Source organism: Giraffa tippelskirchi, chromosome 4 (assembly GCF_054371585.1).
Source record: "Giraffa tippelskirchi isolate mGirTip1 chromosome 4, T2T-mGirTip1v1.2.pri, whole genome shotgun sequence".
Lineage (NCBI taxonomy): Eukaryota > Metazoa > Chordata > Mammalia > Artiodactyla > Giraffidae > Giraffa > Giraffa tippelskirchi.
In genome coordinates this window covers 1,503,376-1,525,430 of record NC_137278.1, presented here as the reverse complement: position 1 = coordinate 1,525,430, position 22,055 = coordinate 1,503,376, and the positions used below count along the sequence as shown (strand labels likewise).

The 22,055-nt window shown below is 62.6% G+C and overlaps 1 protein-coding gene and 2 long non-coding RNA genes across 7 annotated transcripts in view; 1 reads left to right on the top strand and 2 right to left on the bottom strand.

The window, feature by feature from the left end:
* Nucleotides 1-2,182: 2,182 nt before the first annotated feature.
* LOC145544542 (uncharacterized) lies at nt 2,183-4,337 on the bottom strand. The gene is made up of 3 exons (XR_014081471.1): nt 4,023-4,337; nt 3,129-3,240; nt 2,183-2,870 (listed from the first exon to the last, which is right to left on the bottom strand). It is a non-coding gene; the product is annotated as an uncharacterized LOC145544542 (long non-coding RNA).
* Nucleotides 4,338-4,442: 105 nt separating this feature from the next.
* The window catches only part of OLFM1 (olfactomedin 1), a 39,478-nt gene continuing 21,865 nt past the window's right edge, over nt 4,443-22,055 (top strand). For 2 of the 5 annotated variants that reach the window (XM_081587446.1, XM_081587447.1), the window contains exons 1-2: nt 4,443-4,726; nt 18,707-18,856. In XM_081587446.1, coding sequence (XP_081443572.1) covers nt 4,661-4,726; nt 18,707-18,856 — 216 coding nt within the window. In that variant the 5' untranslated portion in view covers nt 4,443-4,660. Of the gene's footprint in view, nt 4,727-16,362; nt 16,801-17,309; nt 17,318-18,706; nt 18,857-22,055 lie in introns of those variants that run through there. The other 3 variants (XM_081587445.1, XM_081587443.1, XM_081587444.1) reach the window with 3 other exon arrangements.
* Nucleotides 10,639-18,089, bottom strand: LOC145544543 (uncharacterized). Its single transcript, XR_014081472.1, has 2 exons — nt 17,924-18,089; nt 10,639-14,930 (listed from the first exon to the last, which is right to left on the bottom strand). It is a non-coding gene; the product is annotated as an uncharacterized LOC145544543 (long non-coding RNA).

Here is a 22,055-nt window from a genome sequence, read left to right as displayed (position 1 = left end):
CGTTCAGCAGCTGGGTTTGGGGGTCTGAGCAGGGGGCCAGGAGAGACCAGGAGGAGAGCCGTGGACACGGTGAGCGAAGAGCCTGTTTCCGTGAAGGGGACTGAGAGGAGGGGCGATGCAGGAGGGAACAAAGGGTGCCCTTAGTGACCGGGGAGCACATGGCCGCCCTTCGGGGCCCGAGGGAATGGCGGGGGAAGTGCGGTGCGGGGGGCCTCCCCGACGGAGCAGGCCCCGTCCCCGGGACGCGGAACTCCCGGTGGGAGCCCCACGCTCAGGGCAGGGCATGTGAGGAGGGGACCACGCCCGTGAGAGCAGCTGGGAGAGTCCAAGCTGGGGAGAGGCCGAGGCAGGGCCCTTGGGAGGAGGTCACGGATCCACAGGAACCGTCCGAGCGGTCACGGGAGCCGTCCCGGAGCAGGCAGGATGGGGATGGCCGGGGGCTGAGGGCTGAGAGTGGCTCCAAGGATGGTTCCGGAAGCCCAGTGGACAGAGGGGACGGGAGGTGGGGGCGGGGGTGCAGCAGGGGCTGCAGCCAAAGGGTCTTAGTGCCACTGGCTCCTGGACGGTCACCAGCAGTGTGACCGTCACCTCCCACAAGGCCCGGGGCTTCCTGAGAGATGCCATCACAGCTGGGTACACCGTAGGGATGAGAAAGGGGTCAGCTGCGTGCTCCCCACTTCCGCCGTGACACTGCCCCGCATCCAGGCCCAGGCACCTCTCCTGCCCAGACGACCTCCCAAGATTAGCAGCCACCCGCCCAGTCCGAGGGCTGAGCCCATGAGCAGTGAGTGCCTGGCTGGTCCCTGCAGCTGGAGACCAGCCCTGTCTGGCCAGGCCTGTCACACAGTGGGTCTGGGTCAACACCTGCCATCCGCGAGGGTCAGTTCAACAAGGACAGTGGGCGCCCAGGGAGGCTGAGAAGGGAGGGCGGAGGTCTGGGGGGGTCTGGGCGCTGTGCCTGGAAGAAGGGGCAGCGGGCAGCCCACAGCCCTGAGCATGGAGGCCGGACAGCTCGCGTGGGCTGGGCCCCACTTGCTAGGAAATTTGCAGAGGAGAGGGGAGAGGCAGTGCTGTTGCCTAGGCAACCACTCTGTCACCTTCTAAGGAGCCTGGCGGAGGGAGGAGGCCTGTCTTAAAGGAGCACAAGGCCCATCGATTTGGCGGCGTCCTGAGGAGTCTCGGCAGGAAGTCGGTTCCTTCCGAGCTCAGGCCCGAGTTCCATCAGGACGGATGGCAGGAGGGGGGTGCCCGGGACCCACTGTACCAGCTGAAGGGGCTCAGGGCTGGCACGAAGGGGCAAGAGGCTGCTCTGGCTGCCGAACACACAGACAGAGCCCCCAGCCTGATGCGACCTGGAGCCACTGCCCTGGGGGCTTCACGGTCGGCCAGGCGGGAAAGTCGCTAGGCGAGAAGACTGGAATCTAAACTGGTCAGCAGAGAACTGTGGCCGCACCCCAGGCCGTGGCCACCTTGCACCCCGACTTTGGCCAACCCCTAAGCAGTGGTCGGGAGCAGAGAACTGAGGAGGGATTGCTGGGGGCACCGAGGTGGGCACTGGACCAGGACAAGGCCCGACTGTAAGGGGACTTGGTTGGCAGGAGTGAATAAGAATATGATAAACCCTGACGATGCCAACTAAGCCCTGACGTGCAGAGACGCTTCCTTCCTCCATGTCACAGGGTTTTCCCAGGAGATTGTAGCTCACGCCGTGAAGATAAACGAGCTTTTCGTTAGCAATGTTTCAGTTTGACTTCGTCTTCCCAGCCTCTGTCAGATTCAAGGACAAGCTAGGATCTCCAAGTCGCAAAGCGCGTGGGGGTGACATCAGCTGTGCTCCTCCGTCCTCTGCCTCCAGCCTGTGCGCCTGGCACGTCCTGGGCATTTCCTGAGGCTGCGGCTCCCTCACTGTTTGCAGCTGGCAGGTAGGGGCCGCCTCATCGATGCCCCTGCAGAATGGGTGGGCACAGAAGGGCGACCCCCATGGCCAGAAGTCAGATTTGGTTTTAGGGGACAAGACCTGACACTTCTTCCTGGTGCTTCCTCTGCACGCACGGGAAGCGTCTGCATCACCGCCACCTGGCCCCAGCAGCGCCTGCTCTGGGCAGCGGGCTTCTGTCTCTCCCGCTATGTTCTTCTTTGTATGTTAACTTTGCAAGCAATAAAAATAATGAGTCTGTGCAACTTTTTAAAACAACTTTCTTAAGATATAATTCACAAACCACACAATTCACCCACTTAGAGTATACAATCTGATGGTTTTGGTATATCACATTATCATTTTAACTGTAAAAATTGAATATAGTAAAATATGTATTTCCACTCCAGTATTCTTGCTTAGAGAATTCCATGGACAGAGAACCCTGGTGGGCTGCAGTCCATGGAGTCACAAAGAGTCAGACATAAGTGAAGCAACTCAGCATGCACGGATGCCTTGATTTGCAGCATCAACTTGCAGACAAAGGCCGGTATAGTCAAAGCTGTGGTTTTTCCAGGAGTCAGGTACAGATGTGAGAGTTGGACCATAAAGAGCGCTGAGCACCAAGGAACGGATACTTTCAAACTGTGGTGCTGGAGAAGACTCTTAAAGAGTCCTGTGGACTGCAGGATCAAACCAGTCAATCCTAAAGGAAATCAACCTTGAATACTCTTTGCAAGGACTGATGCTGAAGCTGAAGCTCCAATACTTTGGCCACTTGATGTGAAGAATCAACTTATTGGAGAAGACCCTGATGCTGGGAAAGATTGAAGGCCAAAGGAGAAGGGGGCGGCAGAGGATGAGATGATTGGATGGCATCACTGACTCAATGGACGTGAGTTTCAGCCAACTGGAGAGATAGTGAAGGACAGGGAAGCCTGGTGTGTGGCAGTGCCTGGGGTCGCAAAGAGATGGACACAACTGAGCAACTGAAAAACAGCAGCAGCCTAGCTCTGGGACCTCCCACTCTGGCGATCCCGTGTGAGTTACGCCCCCAGGCTCCAGCTTCCCCATCCGTGATGTAAGAGGCCTGGACCACTCCGCCCCTTGACGCTCGGCATTCTGTGATTATCGGCTGTTAGACATTTCCTGCACAGAGTTTACTGTCTGAAGAAAAAACACTGAGAAAGAGATGAGGGAGGTTTCGTAGTACCTATTACCAGCGTAGCTTCTCAGGAAACAGTGGTGCTTAGGGACTTCTCCTCTCAAATGGTGCATATAATGGAGACTGTGGGGTCTAAGGCTTGGACCTGGGCTGGGAGTGCCTGCAAAAGGAGAGTGTGGGGCTGACACAGAGAGGGCCAAGGAAGAAAGCGCATCTCCTCACAGCTGGAGGGTGAAGTCCGGGCCTCTGGCTAAGACAGCGGGCCGGACTCGGGGGTCTGGAGGCCCACCGAGCTCTCCTAGGCTCCTGGTTCAGCGAAGGCATCCTGGGTAGGCAGAGTTGGGTCTGTTTCCATCTGAACACACGTGCACACACCCAGCGCAGACGCACACGGCTGTGCACGCCCGCCCCCGTGTATGCATATGAACCATGAACACAAGGACAGACCCTCACCCAAGAGGCCTCCCTGGGGCACAAGCCCCGCAGGCGCCATCTGTTCCCTCTTTGCTGTCTTGCTAGGCACCCCAGAAGGACAAGAAGAAGGGCTGCCAGTACCGAAGCCCCGCTTTCTAGCTCTGAGCCCATGCCCCTCAACTCTCCCCCATCACCCCTCCCGGCTCTCTAGCTCTGAGCCCATGCCCCTCAACTCTCCCCCATCACCCCTCCCGGCTCTCTAGCTCTGAGCCCATGCCCCTCAACTCTCCCCCATCACCCCTCCCGGCTCTCTAGCTCTGAGCCCATGCCCCTCAACTCTCCCCCATCACCCCTCCCGGCTCTCTAGCTCTGAGCCCATGCCCCTCAACTCTCCCCCATCACCCCTCCCGGCTCTCTAGCTCTGAGCCCATGCCCCTCAACTCTCCCCCATCACCCCTCCCGGCTCTCTAGCTCTGAGCCCATGCCCCTCAACTCTCCCCCATCACCCCTCCCGGCTCGGAGCCTCACTTTATCTCACGAAGCATGGCCTCCAAGGACACCTCCGGGAGTTGGCCAGCCTTTCCATCCTGGGCCTGCGGCCCTCCCTGCTTCGCGTCCACGCTTTTGAGTCCAGGGGGGCCCGGATCCCAGAGGACAGAGGCCTGGAGCCACGCCGCCCCGGCCAGCCTGGGTGGAGTTTTCCCTCCCAGTTGAATTTCCCCCGCCTGCTTGATGTCACATCCTGTCCCGGCTTCCCCGCCGCCGCCCTCGCCACCCCCGCGCGTGAGCGTGGCGCGCGGGGCCCCCTGCGCCTCCCCGCCCCCGCCCCCGCCCCTTCCCCGCAAACTTTTGGCACCCGGGCCGCCCAGCCGCGCGCCCGAGCTCTGCGGGCACGGGGCCGTCAGGAGGAGGGGCCGAGGAGGGGCGGAGGGGCGGCCCGCCCCGCCCGGCGACCGCGGAGCCGCTCGACGCGCCGGAGATGCAGAGCGGAGGCTCCGCGCAGCAGACCCCGCGCGCCGCCTGCTCCGGGTGCTGAAGGCGCGGGGACACGGCCGGGCGCCGCCGCGGAGCCCGCAGACCCGGAGCGCGTCCGCGTCCACGCAGCCGCCGGCCGCCGAGCACCCAGGGCTCCCCGCACGCCAGGACGTCGGAGGCGGCCGCGAGACATGCAACCGGCCCGGAAGCTCCTCAGCCTCCTGTTCCTCATCCTGATGGGCACCGAACTCACCCAAGTACGTGCATACAACGCCATTTTCCTCCCTGCGTGCGAGGCGCCCGCCCGGCCCGGGGCCCGGCAAAGTCGGGGAGCCGCTCCGCGCAGCCCGGCGCCCCCCTCACCCCGGCCCCGGGCGCGCGGCCGTGGGGTTGGGGAGGGGACTAGCTTCACCTGGGATGCAGGAAGGGGTGCAGGCTGACCCCAGACTGCTGCTGTGTCCCCCAGGACCCTCAGCCCTGAGCCCTTCCTCCTGGACGCCCTGGCTGCCACTCCCTGCCGAGAAGTTCAAAGGGCAGCGGAGGGGGCTGTTTGGCGGCTATTGTCATCCGGGAGGAAGACGGAGCAGGCGGTCCGAGCTGCCGGCGCGCTCGGAGGTGGATGCGACCCAGCTCCCGCCCCTGCATCCCTGCCTCTGGCTACAGTTGCTGCCCTTGGGGCTCCCGAGCTGGCGGTGGGCATGGTGCGGGGGAGACCAGACCGGGGAGGGCAAGCCGCCGTGTATGAGGCTGGGGTACATTGTGGGCTCCAAGTGGAGGTTTGGGATGGGGGGAGGTTGTGGCCACATGCGCGGCATGAAGTGAGTGGCAAGCGTGTGTGGGGACTGCTGGGCATTTTAAGTAGACTCACCATCCCTGAACAATGTATCAGTAGAGAGCCTGTCTCCGGCTGGTATTCTCCATTTTAAAATGCATTTGAGAGCTGGTGGGTCTGGAGCGCCGGGCTGGGGTGTCGCTTTGGCATCAGGGTGTTGGCAAGAAGCTGCCAGCTTCGGGAGCCAGGCCGCTCAGAGTGACATTAAAATGCCCTTTCCATGGTGCCACTGTGCCACGGTCTGAGCCGGGAGATGCCCTTTGCAGCCGTGAGTCCGGGAGGTGGGGGGGGGTGCTGCCAGGAGCTTGGCCCCAGGCACCAGCTGCCCCCAACCCTCCTCTCTTCCCTCCTCCCTCTGCGCCTCCCTCCCTCCCAGAATAAAAGAGGAAACAAAAGAGAGAAGAGAGGGTGAGAGGTGGATCACAGGAGAGAAGGCTCTGGAATAAGCGTCCCTTGTTTTCCCTGGGAAGTGCTTGCCGGCTCCCTGGCTCTGCGGGAAGTGCCTGCGGCCCCAGCCCCAGCCGAGGGAGGGTCTGTCGCCCACTGCCACGCAGGCAATCGGCCGGGCCCCCTGGAGAGGGTCTGCCCGGTCCGGGAGAGTTTTCTTGGCTTCGGGGAAGGGCTGGCCGAGGGGCAGACTCAGGCTCTGCGAGTGGACACTGTGTGAATGCCCGCGCCCACGCTCACACACGCTCCACTCCACAGACACAAGCACACATGGCAGAAAGGAGCCAGGAAGCATGTGCCTGATTTAGACATCTCAGGGAAGAGATGGCTGGCCTTGTAGCCTTGCAAGCGACCACCCCGGGCCCTCCAAGCGCTACTGGCCTCCTCACCTCCAGGCTCCCTGAGTCTCCATTCCCAGCCCTCCTCCAGAGCTTCACTTCTCAGTCTTTTTAAAGATCCCCTGTTCTTGGGAGAAACTTTTGGTCTAGCTTGGGTTGGAAGCTTTGTCTGGGTGGCGAGAGCCCTGGCCCGTCCATGCTGCCGGTGCTGGACATGCGAGTGTGGCCAGCCCCTGCACACACGCCTGCAGCCCCACCATCCGCTTCAGGACCCTGGTCAGCTCCCCGAGGCCATGCTGGGCAGGAAGGGAAATGATGTTGTTTTCTTTGGAAGCTTCCTCTTTGCGAGGCTGAGCTGTGGGATCCCTCAAGGGAATGCCTCCCTCAACACAGCCGAGAGGCAAGGCCCTACCCTCCTGGCCTGCCTCTGAGTCTGTACTCTCAGAATCTTCCATTGGAAGCCTAGTATCCCTAATGGTAGTGGGATTTTAGATCCGAGGCCCAACGGGCAGAGACCAGTTGGTCCACGTCTGTGAAGGGGTCGGAGGGTGGCTGGCTTGGCCACCCGCTCCAGAGACCCCGCTGCCCTGGTCCCACCCAGGTGGGCTTCTTTGGGGTCAGGCCAGGTTCCTCTCTCCTTTGTCAGACCTCTAAGGCGGGGACTGGGTTTGGGGGTGGATGTAGGTACAGGGCTGCTGTGAATCTGAGAGCTACTCAGGGATACCCCTACCCAAGACCCTTGCTTTCTTGATCCCAAAGGGATCCAACTCTGGGAAGGCACACTGCCTGGTGTCAGGAGTGATGGTCCCTCCACGTGTGATGAGTGAATCACCTCTGGGCTTCGGGAGGAGGGCAAGGCAGTGGTGACCGGCCTGGGTGGGGTCCGTCTCCTCCCACCCTCTTCCTCTCCCACTTCAAGTAAGCTGCCCCCACGGCCACCCCCTCCATCCAGGGCCTTTCCCAAGAACGTGGATGCAAGGTTCCAGGGCCACCGTGTTTACGGATTAGGACCTGCCCGAATGGGAACAAGTCAGAACCGTGTGGGTTTCACCTGCGCTTCACGGGCGCTGCTTGAAGGATCCAGGCAGATGGGCGGGGGGCGGGGGGAGCGTACATGGCCGGGCCATCTGTTCTCCCAACAGCGCGCTTACGATGAGCCACTCAGTCAGACGCCAGCTAGTGATGGATGGCCTACTGCGCGCCGGGCTCGTGGGCCCAGACGAACTCTGTCCCCAGACGGAAGGACACTTGACTGGGTCTCGTGCTGTAGTTTTCTAGGAAGAGGCTGGCGTTTCCTGCTCCTTGAGAAGCACCTCCAGAGCTTCCCAGCAGAATGCAGAGCTGGATCTGCGTCTTGGCGGAGGCAGGGCACCGCTCAGGCTATCGGTGCCCTGCCCACCCCAGCCCAGCTCACCTCCCCTCGCAAGAAGCACGTGGCCCCCCCGTGTGAGATGCCCAAAAGGGCAGGGCAGCTCTTGACAGTGACCCCGGGCCCAGCTGCCCCTCCCCTCCCGGCCCCACCAGCCACTCTCTGGTGACCTTGAGAAGGGCTCTGAGCTTCAGCCTGAACGTCCACCCTTTTAAAAGGAAGAGCATGAAGCCTGGTGAGGTTTGAAGATGCCCCCACTCCGGTCCTGTCCTCCTTTCTGGCCAGTGCAGCTCTCAGACCCCAGCTGGTCAGGCTTCACTCCAGCACAGCTGGGCTGGCGATGCTGAGTCCAGGCCTGGCCGCCTAGCATACGGGGAGACCTGAGGTGCTGCCACGCCGGCTTGTTCGAGAGGCTCAAGGACTCTGGGATCGGAGTGGAGGGAGCTGAGAGTGCTTTGGAGCAGGGGTGCCGTTTGCACCTGCCGAGCTGGGGCATGAAGATGGGGAGGAACAGGTGGGCAGGAGGGGGGCTGCACAGAGAGGCCGCAGCATGCAGAAGGGCCCAGAACCTCAGAGCTCAGCAGAGGAGCGCTGAGGGATTAGCTCTGTCTCAGGGGTGAAGGGGATCCTTTTTCGTTAGTCCCCAGGCCGGGCGTGGCCTTTCTGAATTACAGGACCCCAGCCCCGGCCCCCTGGGTGGGGTTCCAGCTGTGAAGGAGCACACGGCACCGCGAGTGCCAGCTGTCCCCGGGCCATCGGGGCCTCAGGCTTTATGGAGAGACTGGTGATGCTTGTTCGGAGCTTGGGGAGCTGTGTGCAGGTCTCAGCGTCTGAGAAGAGGTGTGAGTGGTCCCTGGGGGTGGAGTGGGTGATGGGTGCTGTGAGCCAACAGGCAGGTGTCACAGCGGGGCTGGCATGGAGCTGACCCCTCAGGATCCTCTCTCTTCAAACCTGTTGTCGCCCCCTCAGATTCAGCCAGAGTGAAGACTCCAACCCACTGCCCTAAACAAACTGAACAAGAATAAAGCATCCATTCAGACAGAAGCATGAATTCTGTCACCTGCTTGAATCGGAGCCAGGGCTCAGCGATCCCACTGACGTCCTGTCCATCTGCCCCGGGCCCTCACCTCCCCCAGCTCTTTGGTCCACTTGTGCTGGGGTGTTAGTGGTCCAGGTAGTAGGAGGTTCAGGATGGCTGGGGTCATTCCCTCTACCAGGCAGTTCAGAATTCGTGGAGTTGACTCCGTCTCTGCAGCGAGCTTGGCCACTGCCTCAGGGGCTGGCCAGAGGCCGCCCGGGGAGGTGTCCCCGTTTCTGGGCGGGAAGGCCCTGGGACGCCCTCTGACACCCAGGGCGGGGCTGTAAGCAACGTGCCTCTCGGCCCACCGACTCCAGCCTTCCCAGTGGGGAGAAGGGTGATGTTCTGCCTTGGGTTGCATTTATTACCAGTTATCGGGCCCTGTGATCAGTGTTAACACCCAGTGCAAAGTCATACAAAACTAATTACTGGCTAAACCGAATTAGATGCGCGCCGCTGTGGGTGGGGCTGTGGGGACCGGAGCCCTTCTCAGTTCTGGGGGGCGCCCCGCGGACCCTCTTCGCCCCCAGAGCAGCAGCCTGAGGTCCCCCCCACGGCGGCTCAGATAACGGGGGAGAAAATGCACCAGGGAGATGCCCCGTCTTCACTGTGTCAGATTATCAGGCATCAGAAACGTGGCCAGGAGCTGAAGGCGCCAGGGGGGAACCAGTCATGAGGGTTAATACTTCTGTGTCGCCGAGTGTCAGCCCCTCCCCACTGCGGGAGCTTAGTCTGGGTCAGATAGAAGCCGCCTCGGCACCCCGGGCTGCAGTCCTCAGTCTCCAGACAAGCAAGCCGAGGCGCGGGTGGCGGGTGGTAATTCACCTGCCCAGTGGCCCAGCGAGTAGGTGATAGACCCCGGGTGCAGCCCAGGTCTGCCTGACACCCGAGCTGGTGTTCTTGTTGGGAGAGAAAAACAAAGAGCAGAGAGAAGGCATCGCTGAGAACCAGTAAGGAAGGGGGTGCCGGGCGCCGTCACGCCAGCTCGCGCGGCCTTTGGAAGAGGGTTTGAGAGCCGGGTCTCTAACTGTGTGGCCCAGCGCTCAGCCCACGCTGGGCCTGGAGCTTTGTGAAGGGGGGCCCTCGGGGGTCGGCTGCTTCTCGCCCCTGAGCTGGAGAGAGCTGGCAAGCCCTTCATCCCGGGAGGTGGAGGGCGCCTTCGAGGGAGCAATGGTCCGTCCCTCAGCTCTCTCCCGCCGAAAGGGAGGGTTCACGCAGGGAGCTGTGCTCGGCCCGACTCTGCGAGCATCTGCTCGGTGACTGAGCTCCAGGAAGTAAGAACTAGCTCACGGCCCTTCTTAGCCGATGTCCCCTCTGAATCTCCGAACCGTCCCCCACACCCGGTTACGCCATTTGCTACATTTGGCATGATTTGTGTGGGGGGAAGACAGCACTTCCCACGTGGCTCCGCCGGCAAAGGATCCGCCCGCACTGCGGGGGCCTGGGCTTGATCCCTGGGTCGGGAAGATCCCCTGGACAAGGGAACGGCTACCCACTCCAGTATCCTGGCCTGGAGAATCCCATGGATGAGTCCATGTGGTCATAAAGAGTCGGACACGACTGAGCGGCTTTCACTTTTCACTTTCACAGCACAGCCAAAGGAAGGGGGCTCCTCCTTGCTAACGGGGCCCCCCCTTCTCCTGCACCCAGTTAAACCCCAGGACACATGCCAGGTGACAGTGGGCAACAGCGACGTTTAGAAGATGTGGGCTTCCCCGTCTCCTTGTCCAGGTCTCAGCAGTGGGGACTTGGCCTGCGTGTTCCTGATGTTCAGGCCACGGTATTTAAAAGCAGACCGTCAGTAAGAGGGGGTGGAGTAAGAAGCATCTCGACCAAGCAGTCCAGGGCAGAGGAGGGAAGGTGCCAAAGCCCCAGGCTCTGTCTCGGGGGAACTCTCACCTTGGAGATGCTCGTTAGGGTGATCACCCACGTAGCATAGTGAGCACGCAAGGCGCCCTCCAGGAGCTTAAACCTCCCAGCCCAGATGTCCCCAGGCGCACACAGCCCTCACGGGGGGCTCTGGCAAGAAGGTCACCCCCACTGGCTTCACATGATGCTTTGAGGGACTGAAGGTCAAAGAAAGAACAGAGGTGTGTCCGTAAATATCATAGAGACTTTCCTCTTCACTCCGAGTGCTGGTTATGAATCTGACAGCACGGCGGGACCCCAAGAAAGGCGTGCTCAGGACTGCAAACACTTCCGCTCTGTGACGGGTGTGCACGCGCCGCGCCCCGGGCAGCCCCCGAGTCTCGCCGGGCGACTCTGCACGGGTGCAGTCAGTGGCGCGTGGCCCCTGGGGAGGGGGCACTGGCTGAGTTCCCCCGTAAACAGCTCGAGGGATTTCTCAGGTCAGCTCCAGCCGCCAGCAGAGGGGCTGAGGTTTCTGAGGCCCAGTCCGGACTCCACAGGCAGGGGCTGTGGTCAGGTTGAGATGCTGCTGATGGGTGGAGAGCGGAGCATGTGCTCCCAGGAGTGGCCACACATGGAAGCCTCTGGAATCCGCCTGCAGGGAGTCCTCTGCTCCAAGCGAGTGTTACATTCTGGGGTGTTTCCTGCGTTCCCAGCCGGACCCCGGAGTTGCCTTAGATGTCTTCACAACGACATCACCTTCTAATTCACACCAGGGTCAGCTACTTACTCAGTAGAAGCCGGACTGCCCTCCACTAGGTGTGATGGGGCCCCTTACCTGGGAAGGAGGACCCGGAGGTGTCTGCAGCCCCAGAGCCCAGCCTCGAGCCCGGGCACCCTCTGAGCAACCCCCATCCCTCACGGGGCCTCTCCTGGGACCGGGCCCCACTTCTGCTGGCGGGGAGCCTCAGACAGGGTGGGCCGTGGCTCCCCATCCCCATCTGGATGCAACGGTCTGAGGCGACGGGTCTGTAAGGAGCGTGGGACTTTCCCAGGCGGGAGCAGAGGCTGTGGGCGGCCCAGGGTGGACGGGGCGGCTGGCTCTGCAGGCGGACCGGGCGGCAGGGCCAGGGCGGCAGGGCCGGGGTGGCAGCCGGCACAGCCGGGACAGCCCCACGGTGGCAGGGCGCTCGCCCTCGGGGAGGTGGCCGGCCCCCCTGTCTTGGGGTCTGAAGGCAGTGTGTCCTGACGGTAGAGAGGGAACGAAGGCTTGAGCAGGCAGCAGAGGATGGCGGTCCATGGTGATCTCCCGTGGTGGTCTCCCGTGGTGGTCTCCCACGGCTGCTGGGAGGGTGGCTCCACCAGCAGAAGGCCAGGTCCCCCCCGCCCCCAGAGCTCCGAGGAAAGCAGGAGGAAGGCAGGCTGGACGGAGCAAAGAGGCTCCGCGACCCCCACTGTCCCCTCCCTCCCCTCCCCCTTTCTCTCCGTCTCTTTCCGCTTCTCTGTCCCCCTCCTCCGCGCCCCCACCCGTAGCCATACGCAGATAGCTTGACGGAAATACGGATGTTCTTAAACAGCAGAAAGGCCTGCACGCTCTGTCCTCTGGGGTCTGCCTTGGAGCGCGAGAGGCTGGCCCTGGCCCCGTAAGTCCCCGCGAGCCCCATGGGCCTGTTTCCTGTCCATGGAAGGGAGGTGATCAGAGGCGCCCCCCCGGACGCGCTCTCTTGCCCTGAGGCTGTGGGGGGGAGGAACTCTGTCTGCAACGCCGGCCCCCATCTGCCCATCCGCCCCTCATGAGGAGGACAGGCTTGGAGGCGGGAGGGTGCGTCCAGGGTTATGTAATGCCGGTCCCTGCTCGCAGAGTCCGGAGGCCTGGGGATCCTTGTTTCCCTGCCTGCTGGTGCCTCTACACAGAGCCCACCAAGGTCAAGGCTGGGACGGGCTGGCGTGAGGACAGAACCCGGGCTGAGGAGGTGCGCGACAGATGAGCCAGCCCGCAGGCCCCGCAGGGATCGGGGAGAGCTCCCCGCCCTCCCCCGGGCTTAGCTGACCGGAGCCCAGCCACGCGCTGGCAGGAACGGCAGGGCATCGTGCCCGAGGAATGGCAGAGTTGGCAGGTACCTGTGGCCACGTAGCCACGCTACTCCTGCACCTCGAGAGACCTCACGTGGCTCGGGCTACGGTCTGAATGCTTGCGTCCCCCCCACAAATTGCATATGTTGAGATGCCCACCTCCGGAGGTGATGGCCCAAGGAGACTGGGACTTCAGGCATGGCTCTGCCCTCCTGAATGGGGTCGGCCCCTCCCGACAAAGCTCCAGAGAGCCCCTCACCCCTCCCGCCGCGTAAGGACACAGGGAGACGGGTCCGCACTGGACCGTGACCATGCGACTTTTGATCTCGGACACCCGGCTCCAGAACCGTAAGCAGGAAATGTCCGCTGTTCACCAGCCACCCAGCTGGTGCTCTCAGACGGCCCCAAACACCGTGACATCTGAGGGGCGGAGGTGGACCGTGTCTTTGAGCCTGGCCCTGGGAGAGGGGCTCCTCACGTGACCTTGGGCAGGTCTTGTCATCTTTCTAAGCTCCAAACGCCTCCTCTGTAAAGCCAGGCCACCTTGGCACCATCCCAAGGGCATCGGTAAGGATTCTGTGAGTCACTCACCTCGTGGAAGGGTGTCTGAGGCACGGTACCTGCTCCATGAGTCCAAAGATGGCTACTGAGGGCTGCGAATGTAAGTGAGCCCTGGCTTCAAGGAAAGCCGTGTGGGAACTGGGATTTTGGTTCCTTGTAAAGAACGCTCAGTGTTGGCCAGTGCCGTGGAGCCTTTAATCCACATGCCTCCATCCTTCAACAAGCCACACTGTGCTTTTGGAAATGCTGTGTAGCTTCTAAATCAAATTACACTTGCTGAGGCTTCTCACATGACCCTTTCCAAATGCATTAAAAGCGGTCGTCTCTCCTACTGAATCACAGACCCGGACAGTGGGGGGGGACTTGGGTGGGGGATTAGATGGAAGTGACCTGCCTTGAACCTCCCTGTGGTTAGAGCCACATGTAGGTTACAGAAGCACAGGTGCGGGTCAGAACAGCAGGGCTGCAGGGTCCCAGGGGAGAGCCGGCTGTGTCCACCGCACACACTCCATCTGGGAGGGGAGGCGGGGACAGCGCGTCTACTCGATTCTCTACAGCGAGCTGACCGGTACTGAGATGATGGCTAGGATTTAAGGGCATCCGGTGGGTGTGAGTCAGCGTTCCTCCCGTCCTCTCAATGCTCTGAGCTCTGGGGGATCAGCTTAGTTCCCAGAGAGCTGTAGGAATTCCAAGGTGCAGCCCACATTTCACAAGCAGGTGTGAGTAACCCAAAGCTTTTTAAAGGACTCTTGTCAGCGATGCCTTATGGGGATGCCATAAATGCTTTCAGGCTCCCCTTCAGGACTGCAAGCTCGGGAGAAATATGATAAGGTGGTTTCAAGTCCAGGCTGGCCCTAATTGCCTGCCCTCTGGTGCATCTGGGAGACTCCCGGGCTGGGGGAGCTGGGGGCTGGCCCCTCAACCCTGGGGGTGTCTAGTCCCAGCAGGTCTTGGGAGCAGGACTTGGCTCTATCGGTGCAAATGACCTGGATTTCATTTCCTCCCTGAACAGCCCAGCCAGGCTGGCTGTCTTCTAATTTAGAGTACCCACTGTGAATCCCCTGGGACATTACTGCCGTGAAATCAGATCAGAAGTTCTTCAAGATCAGAAGAGGTTTTTTTGTTGGTTTTTTTTTTTTAATTCTCTGTGTCTGCACGTTTGGCCCTCACCTTCCTAGAACAGCTCTGGGTGTCGGGAGTTGTTTTCACATCCAGCAGTACTTCCTCCGTATTCGTATGTCTGTACCAACGGCATCTCTTGTGGGTGGTCTTTAGCCAAAAGCAGCTCTTAGGAGACGCGTTGGAGGTGTCTGGGGGCGTCAAATCCCAGCTCGGTCCCAGGCCCACGCGTCAGTTGCTCCACTGAGGGTCCCCTCCGAGCGCCGTGGGTCTCCTGCAAAGTGGGCGTGATGAGGGTGGGCACCCCTCCGGGCTGCCCCGTCTGCTCCTGCACTGACTCACTGAATCCTCGCACACCCTGCTATTATCCCCTTCACAGATGGGGAAACTGAGGCACAGGAGGGCTAATTACCTTGGCTGAGGTCTCACAACCAGTCAGGGGCAGAGAACCCAGGCTGCCCACACCCAGGCTGTATGGCCCCAGAACCTGAACACGGAGCGACGACTCTGAGCCCCCTATCTTGGTCGGCTGGCTGGTTGTCGGGAGGTTTTTGTTCCTGCTCGGTGCTGGGACTCTGCTCCGCCATGCCGGTGTTGTTTCTGAACTGGGGCTTACAGCCGGCTGCACCCCGTGTCCCGGCTCTGATCTGGGGTCTGCAGCTCACTGCACCCCACATCGTGCACACAGGAGGTGATAAGAATCTCCTGCTTCTCGACGGCTCGCGTCAGGGTTTTGCAGACACCAGCATCGGGTGGGATCTTCAGCGGTCCCCACAAAGCAGGGGTGCGTGTCCTCCTGCAGCGGGAAGCGGGGTGTGAATGATTTGGGTTGGTACAGCTCGCGGCCCTAAATCCGTGTTGAACGTTCACTGAAAGAGAAAGGAGGCGGGCATGGTGGGCAGCACTGGCAGCCTGGCCGCCCGCAGAGCCTGCAGTACCCGCCGGCACTGCGAGATGGCGCCCTTCCCCAACTCTTGAAATTCTCTGCCTGCCTCAGATCCCGGCTTTAAGCAGAAAAACAAGCCCAAGGCGCCCCCTCGGCTTGTGGGTCTCCCATCCAAACTCAGGCCAGGGCCGTCCTAGCTCTTAAGAGTCCTCTGTCCCTGGGAGCAGAGAGTGGAGCCCGGGAAGCCAGCCCCTTCCCGCCTCTGTCCGCCCTTCTGGCCCGCCCGGAAGGGAGATTGATTTCCACGCAGACAGAGTGGCATGGGGCGCTGTTCTCCCCACGCGGCAGGGAAGCTTAGCTGGGGGGCCTAGGGGAGCGCCTTTCTTCTCCATCAGAAGCCGCCTGCAAACTCTAAAGCCCTGTTAAGATGTGTGACCCAGTCACGCCTGTGCTCCAGAGGGGACTTACACGTGTCCTGGCACGGATGTTGCCAAGGGCTGGGGACTTGTGCCAGCCTGCCCGGCCCCTCTGCCTAGGCACCAGCTCCCCCACCCCACAATCCCGAGGAGGAATCAGTGAGGACATGCGCCCCTGGCCACCAGGTCCTTGACCGGGGCGCCACCACCTGGACCACCCTCATCCTGGGTGGGGCCGCTTTAGCGGAGGCCTGAGCACCTAACCCACGCCCAGCTCCTGCCCAGCTCCTGCCCGGCTTCCGTGTGCCCACACCCCTCACAGCCTGACCCGGGAGCCCGCACTGGGCGGTGCCCAGGCTGCCGGCAAAGGCCTGCGGGGTCCCAGCTGCCCTGGGCTCCCAGAGGGGCCTCTCTGCTTCCCCTGGCCCCCTCCCCCAGCACCGGGGCTGGAGATCCCCACCAGGAGCGGCGTTTGGAGCCGGCCAAGAGTTCGGCTGTCTGGGTTTCTGCTGGGCTCCGGGGGCTGCGGGCTGGAGGGGGCCTGGAGCTGCCACCTAGCAGGACCCCAGCAGCCGGCCTCAGAGAGACCTGGCCGGGTGGGTGCGCGGGTGGGGTCTCAGAGCGGTGCCCGGGCCTGGCTGGCCGGCAGCCTTGAGGGGAAGAGCGGCGGCGCGCCCAGCCCATGCGCCGGGGCCGCCACCGGCTTCGAGGGCGGATTTTGATGACTTGCGGGGCGGTGGTCTGTCTTTCCTCGCGGTCGACCGGGCTCTGCAGACCTCGCTGCCAGCAGCCAGGGGGCGGCGGGGAGCCGGAGCGGAGAGGAAAAATCCACCCATTTCCTGGGCAGATTGCGTCGGCCGCCGCCCGGCCGTGTCCCCGCCTCCTGGCCGCGGCCCCCGCGCGCAGCCCGCGCGGCACTCAGAGCCGGAGCCGGAGCCCGAGCCGGCGGCCCTTCCCGGCGGCGGGCGGGCGGCAGCGGACAGCGAGCAGCGGCGGGGCGGCCACTCTCCCGGGCGCCCGGGGCGGCGCGGCCATGGCCTGGGCGCGCGGGGCGGCGGCGGCGGCGGCGGGCGGGCGGCGGCGGGCGGAGGGGGCGCGGGGACACGGCCGGGCGCCCCTGCCCGCCGCGGTGCCCGCCGCCTGAAGGCTGCCCGGGGCGCGGAGCCGGCGCCGGCGCGGGCGCAGGAGGCGTTCCCGGCGCGATGTCGGTGCCGCTGCTCAAGATCGGGGTTGTGCTCAGCACCATGGCCATGATCACCAACTGGATGTCCCAGACGCTGCCCTCGCTGGTGGGCCTCAACACCACCAAGCTCTCGGCGGCCAGCGGGACTCTCGACCGCAGCACCGGCGTAAGTGCGCCCGCCGCCCGCCCTGCCAGGGCCTCCTCCCCGCTCCCTCCCGGTCCCCAGCCCCGGGCGAGCGGGCGCCGCACGGGGAGCAGGGCGCAGGGGCTAGGGCACGCGCCGCTCCCACGCGCCACGGTGGCGACCCTGCTCCCCGCGCCCCAGTCTCGGCCACTCGGCCAGTCGCGGGCCCCTCTGTGTGGCGCTTCCCGCCTCGGTCCAGTCCCCTCGCGGGGGCCGGGAGCCTGCCGGGGACTCAGAGGCTTGGAGTCCACATTCAACTAATACGTCCTTTGTTGACAAGGTTTGGAAACTGAGGCAGGGGTCTTGAGGACTTGTCCAAGGTCACTCAGCGAGTCAGGGGGAGACGCGGTGGCCCCGGTCCGGCCGGGTCCAGTCTGGGCTCGGAGTTGAGCCCGCCCCACTTGGCAAAAGCCGGACTGGACCGGCCGGAGTGGCGGCCGGGCGGCCGGGCCGGGAGCTCCTGCCCTCGGAGTCCCGAGGCGTCTTTCCCCCCAGCCCAGGCGGAGGTCCCCGGGTCCCCGCGGCGGAGGGTGCAAAGGGGCAGGTCGGGGCCCCGGGGGCGGGGGATGCGCAGCCGCGGGACTCGCGCCTCGCCGTCCGCGCCCCCTCCCGCCCTGCCTCCCCAAGCCTTCTCGCCCCTTCTCGGCGCCCTGGGGGAGGGGGCGAGCGGCGGGCCGCCCCTGGGCTCGGCGGACTCAGGTGGTGGCGGGAGCGGGGCGGGCGGAGGAGGGGGCGCGCCCCGGGCCGGCTCCCTCTCCGCCGAAAGGAGAGGTGAAGGACACGCGCTCCTCTCCTGCTCCCTTCCTTCGGCTGTGAAGGGCGCCGTGCTCAGGGGGGTCTCCCGGTCACCCCTTCTGACGCCGACACCCGTTCACCTCACCTGCCCTTCCGAGGACTGCATGCAGCCCTTTCCTTCCGGATGACTTGTTCCTGCCTCGGGGTCCTGTGCCCCTGGGGCTGGAAATGAATGAAATGCAATGTTTGTACCCTGGACTCTCTCCACCCAACTTCTCCCCATCCCCAGGCTAAAAATAACAGGGAGGTGACCTGCGGCCACCCGGCAGCTGCAGGCTCTGTGCTCAGGGGGCAGTTTTCAGACGGTAGAGTCTGCCCCGGGTACCTGGCGGTCGGGACCACCTGAGCTGGGCTGCAAGGTGACACCATGTCCCCGTGTCAGCAGCCGTGTGCAGCTCCGGTGTCGTGACGGCGCTGGGGCACACCTCGGGGCTGAGGCTGGGTGTGACCCCTGCACAGCGTGTCACCAGCAACTTGCCGACATCTGCCAAATGGCTGGTGGGCGGCAGCCTGCGTGGGGTGGAAGCCCAGCGTCCCCTCAGGCGCCTTCGCCAGGCGGGCAGCAGACGCCGCTGGGGCCTGGGGTCACCCCAGCTCCGGGCTAACAGGCAGCTGGATCCTGGCTGTTCCTTCCCAGCTTCGGAGCAGCGGAGCGCGACTGCGCCAACCGCCCCTGCTCGCCTTACGAGAGGAGATCTTATTTCTGAATTACGTGCATCTTATTTCTGAATTACGTGCGGCTGTGAGTCAACCAGCCGCTTGCTTCCCTGCCTCGCTCCTCACCTAGCTCTCAGCCTCTGCTCACCCCTCCCTTCCACCAAAACTGTCAGCTGGGTCAGATGCCAAAACTCTAAACATCCCCTAAGTTTAAAAAAACCTTGAATTAAAAAATATGTTTTAACGAGTCGTGCCGGTTAGACTCCCTTCCAGCCCTGGGGATCCTGATGGGAGACGGTCTGTGTTCCTCCCCTGTGTGCCCCGCCCACGGTCAGCAGCTGTCTTTGGACCACTTTCTTTCTGCCCTTTCCTGGGGGCTGGACGTGGACGGTCATGCCCCCTGCGCTGCTCCGTGGCCTCACTGTCTCTCCCCTGTCCCCGCCCCCCCCAGGTGCTGCCCACCAACCCTGAGGAGAGCTGGCAGGTGTACAGCTCCGCCCAGGACAGCGAGGGCAGGTGTATCTGCACAGTGGTTGCCCCCCAGCAGACCATGTGTTCACGGGATGCCCGCACGAAACAGCTGAGGCAGCTACTGGAGAAGGTGAGTCTGTGGGGGTGCGTGGCTCTGTGTGTGCATGTGTGTGTGTGTGTGTGTGCCCACGCGCTGGCAGCAAGGCGTGGCAAGCCTGCAGGGTGCGTCCCAGCTGCACGGCCCGCTGGGAATATTGGTGAATGGATGAAATGGATGGAGGGAGGCAGGGAGGAGACTCCCCCGGGGCTGCCCGGAGTGAGGGGAATATCTCCACCCCCCCAGAGCCACACGGGCATAGCAAGGGGGCGTGCGGGCCTCCCTCCCACACTGCCGTCTGGGGCTCACGCCCACAGCCTGAGGTCCAGAGGGCCAGCGCTGTCCCCGAGCCGCACCTGGAGCGCTCCCGTGCTCCCGGGAGCAGGGCCGCGGTGGGGGCTTTTCCCTGCTTCTGGGTGGTTGGACTGAGTGACGGCCAGGCCGGGTGTTCACTCCTGTGATGCCTTCCCGCTGCCAAAGCGGATTAAGTCATCACCTTTGTGACCCACCTGGGAACAGCACGTGAGGGTTTCATCTGCTCTTTCAGTTGCTCCTCACAGGAGCCAATGAAGCTGGTGAGATTTTCACCCCATTTCAAGACGTGGAATCTGGGTCCGGGGTGGCAGGCTGACTATCCCAAGGCAGACAGCCAGCAAGCAGGGGCGCCAGCTCTGAAATCCAGCCAGCCCCCCCTGCCCCGGCGCCCCCTGCCCCACACAGAGGCCGGTGCCCCAGATCACGGCCATCCCGCCTCCCGGGACAGTCCGCATGGGAACCCTGGGGTCTCAGAACCTGAACTCCTGGGGTCCTGGGAGCTCCTGGGGGCGGGGGAGAGAGGGGAGCCCTTCTGCTCCATCCCTACCCTCTGCAGAGAGACGGCGTGTGGCACCTCGGGGCCCCTCCGTCAGCACACGCGTGCTCGCATGCGCACAGAGCACACAGCACATATACACATACGTGTACAACTGCAGACAAACACACAGACACCACGCACACACATACCGTAGCACATGCGCACACGCTCAAAGCACACAAATACTCATGTCCACGAGTATTTACACCACATGGAAATGCACACAGATACTCATAAACATGCTCATATGCACGTATACCCCCACACACACACACAGATGCGTGTACACACGGTCACATGCGCACCTCACAAGGACACACACACCTACACACCACACACACATCACACGTAAACACACACACATGCACCACACAGACACACACGTATACATACATCATACACACATCACATATGAGTGCTCACTTACACACACACACGTATACCACACGCCCCAGGAAAGCCGTGCCTCCCCCATCAGCTGAGCAGCACGAGCTGTGGAGGGGGGGCCTGGGGGCTGCCCTGAGGGGCGGGCCCTCCTGGGGGGGGGACTGGAGGCAGCCCCCGCAGTCTGTCCAGTTCAGTGCAGGCCCAGCGCATCCGCAGACCCTCACACAGGTTCCAGCAAAGCAGGCCCTCTCTGGAAATCAGGAGGGCAGGGTGGGGGCCTCCTGGAGCTCTGCCCTCTGGAAGGGGCTGGGAGGGGCCTCGTCCCCCGCCCCAGGGCAGAAGGGCATGGAGGAGCCGCCCGCCTGGCTCCCCTCGAGGACCCCATATGCTTTGCTCTGCCATCTTCAGCCACCCCAGTAAATCACTGTAAAAGAATTAAAGAAAAATGCAGGTAACAGGTTTCACAAACATTTATTACCAGCAAACTAGACCAGAGCCTAATTGGGCCTTTAATTATTCATGATTGTAGAGGAGAGAGTGGAGCTCAGAGGGGCCTCGGGGGCTGGCCAGGCGGCCCTGGAGCCCTGGGAGGCCTACTCAGCTCCAGAAAGCACCTGGAGTCCCTGGGAACCCCGGCCTCGGGGGCGCCTTCCTGCCCAAGTGCGCCCCAGCACAACTGCTTAAAAATTGGAGCCTGATTTTACACCCTGGGGGGCATTGTGCTCTGGGGCAGAAGCCGGCCTCCCATCCCCTGCTCCCCGCCCCCACCCCCTCCCCCTCTTTCCTTCTGAGCATCTGTTCTCTCCCTGGGGCTGGAGTCCCAGCTTGCCAGTTGCTCCAGCCCGGGCTCCTGTTAAAACCCACCCCAGGAGCTTCCGAAAGGGGAGCCTTGCTGCTGCCTTGCTGAGGCCTGCAGTCTCGGAGGAGCCTGGCCCCAGTGTCTCCTGATCGCAGCCCCCTGCCCCCCACCCCCCGAATTAGAGCCTCAGACTCTGTTCTCTGTGAAGAAGCTTGAGGCCCAGAATTTGAAAAGGTGGGCTCTGGAGTCGGTCCAGGCCTTACATGGTGGCTGTCTGCTATGTGACAGTTGCCAAGTCACTTAACTTCTCTGAGCCTTGGTCTCCTCTGTAAAATGAGACTTGAAATAGCACCTACCTCCTAGGGTTTTGTAAAGATCAGATGAGATCCATAGCACAGTGCCTGAAACCTAGAAAATGTCCCATGAACACTAGTGATCGGGGTCCCTTCCAGGCCGGGGGGCCCGCCCCTCCAGTTGTTGCCGCCCTGCCCATCTCAGCACCTGTGGCCAGCTTTGGCGGGGCGGGGGAGGGGTGCCCTGTGCCATTGGCAGCTCTGGGACCTTGAGCTCCTCCCTCGGCTTCTGGGGACACATCCTACAAGGAGGAGGATGAACGGGCTCAGCGGAGGGCCTCCGGGCTGCGGTCTGAGACCCAGGGGCCTGACTGCCACCTGGGGCTTGCTTATCTGCTCTGATTGGAGGGAAAGGGAGGTGCTTTCCCAGCCTGGGAAGGACTGGGGCGGGTAGGGCTCCACAGGGCAGATGAGTAGCTTGGCATCTTTAAAATGTGTTTCCTAAATTTAAAATTTGATTTAAAACCATTTAAATTCATTCAAACAGGACTTCCCTGTAGCTCAAACAGTAAAGAATCTGCCTGTGATGCAGGAGACCAGGGTTCGATCCCTGGATTGGGAAGATCCTCTGGAGAAGGGAATGGCAATCCACTCCAGTATTCTTGCCTGGGGAATTCCATGGACAGAGGAGCCTGGCAGGCTATAGTCCGTGGGGTCGCAAAGAGTCAGACACAACTGAGCGACTAACACACACAAATTCATTAACACATCCTTCTCTGGCATTTGAACAGCCCGGAGGGCCGTGTGTGGCCCCCTGAGAAGACCAGGCTGAAGCCAGCGAGGGCCCAGCCCTTTCTGTGCAGCAGAGTCTGGTCAGCAGCCTCGTGGGTTCTGCTGTGG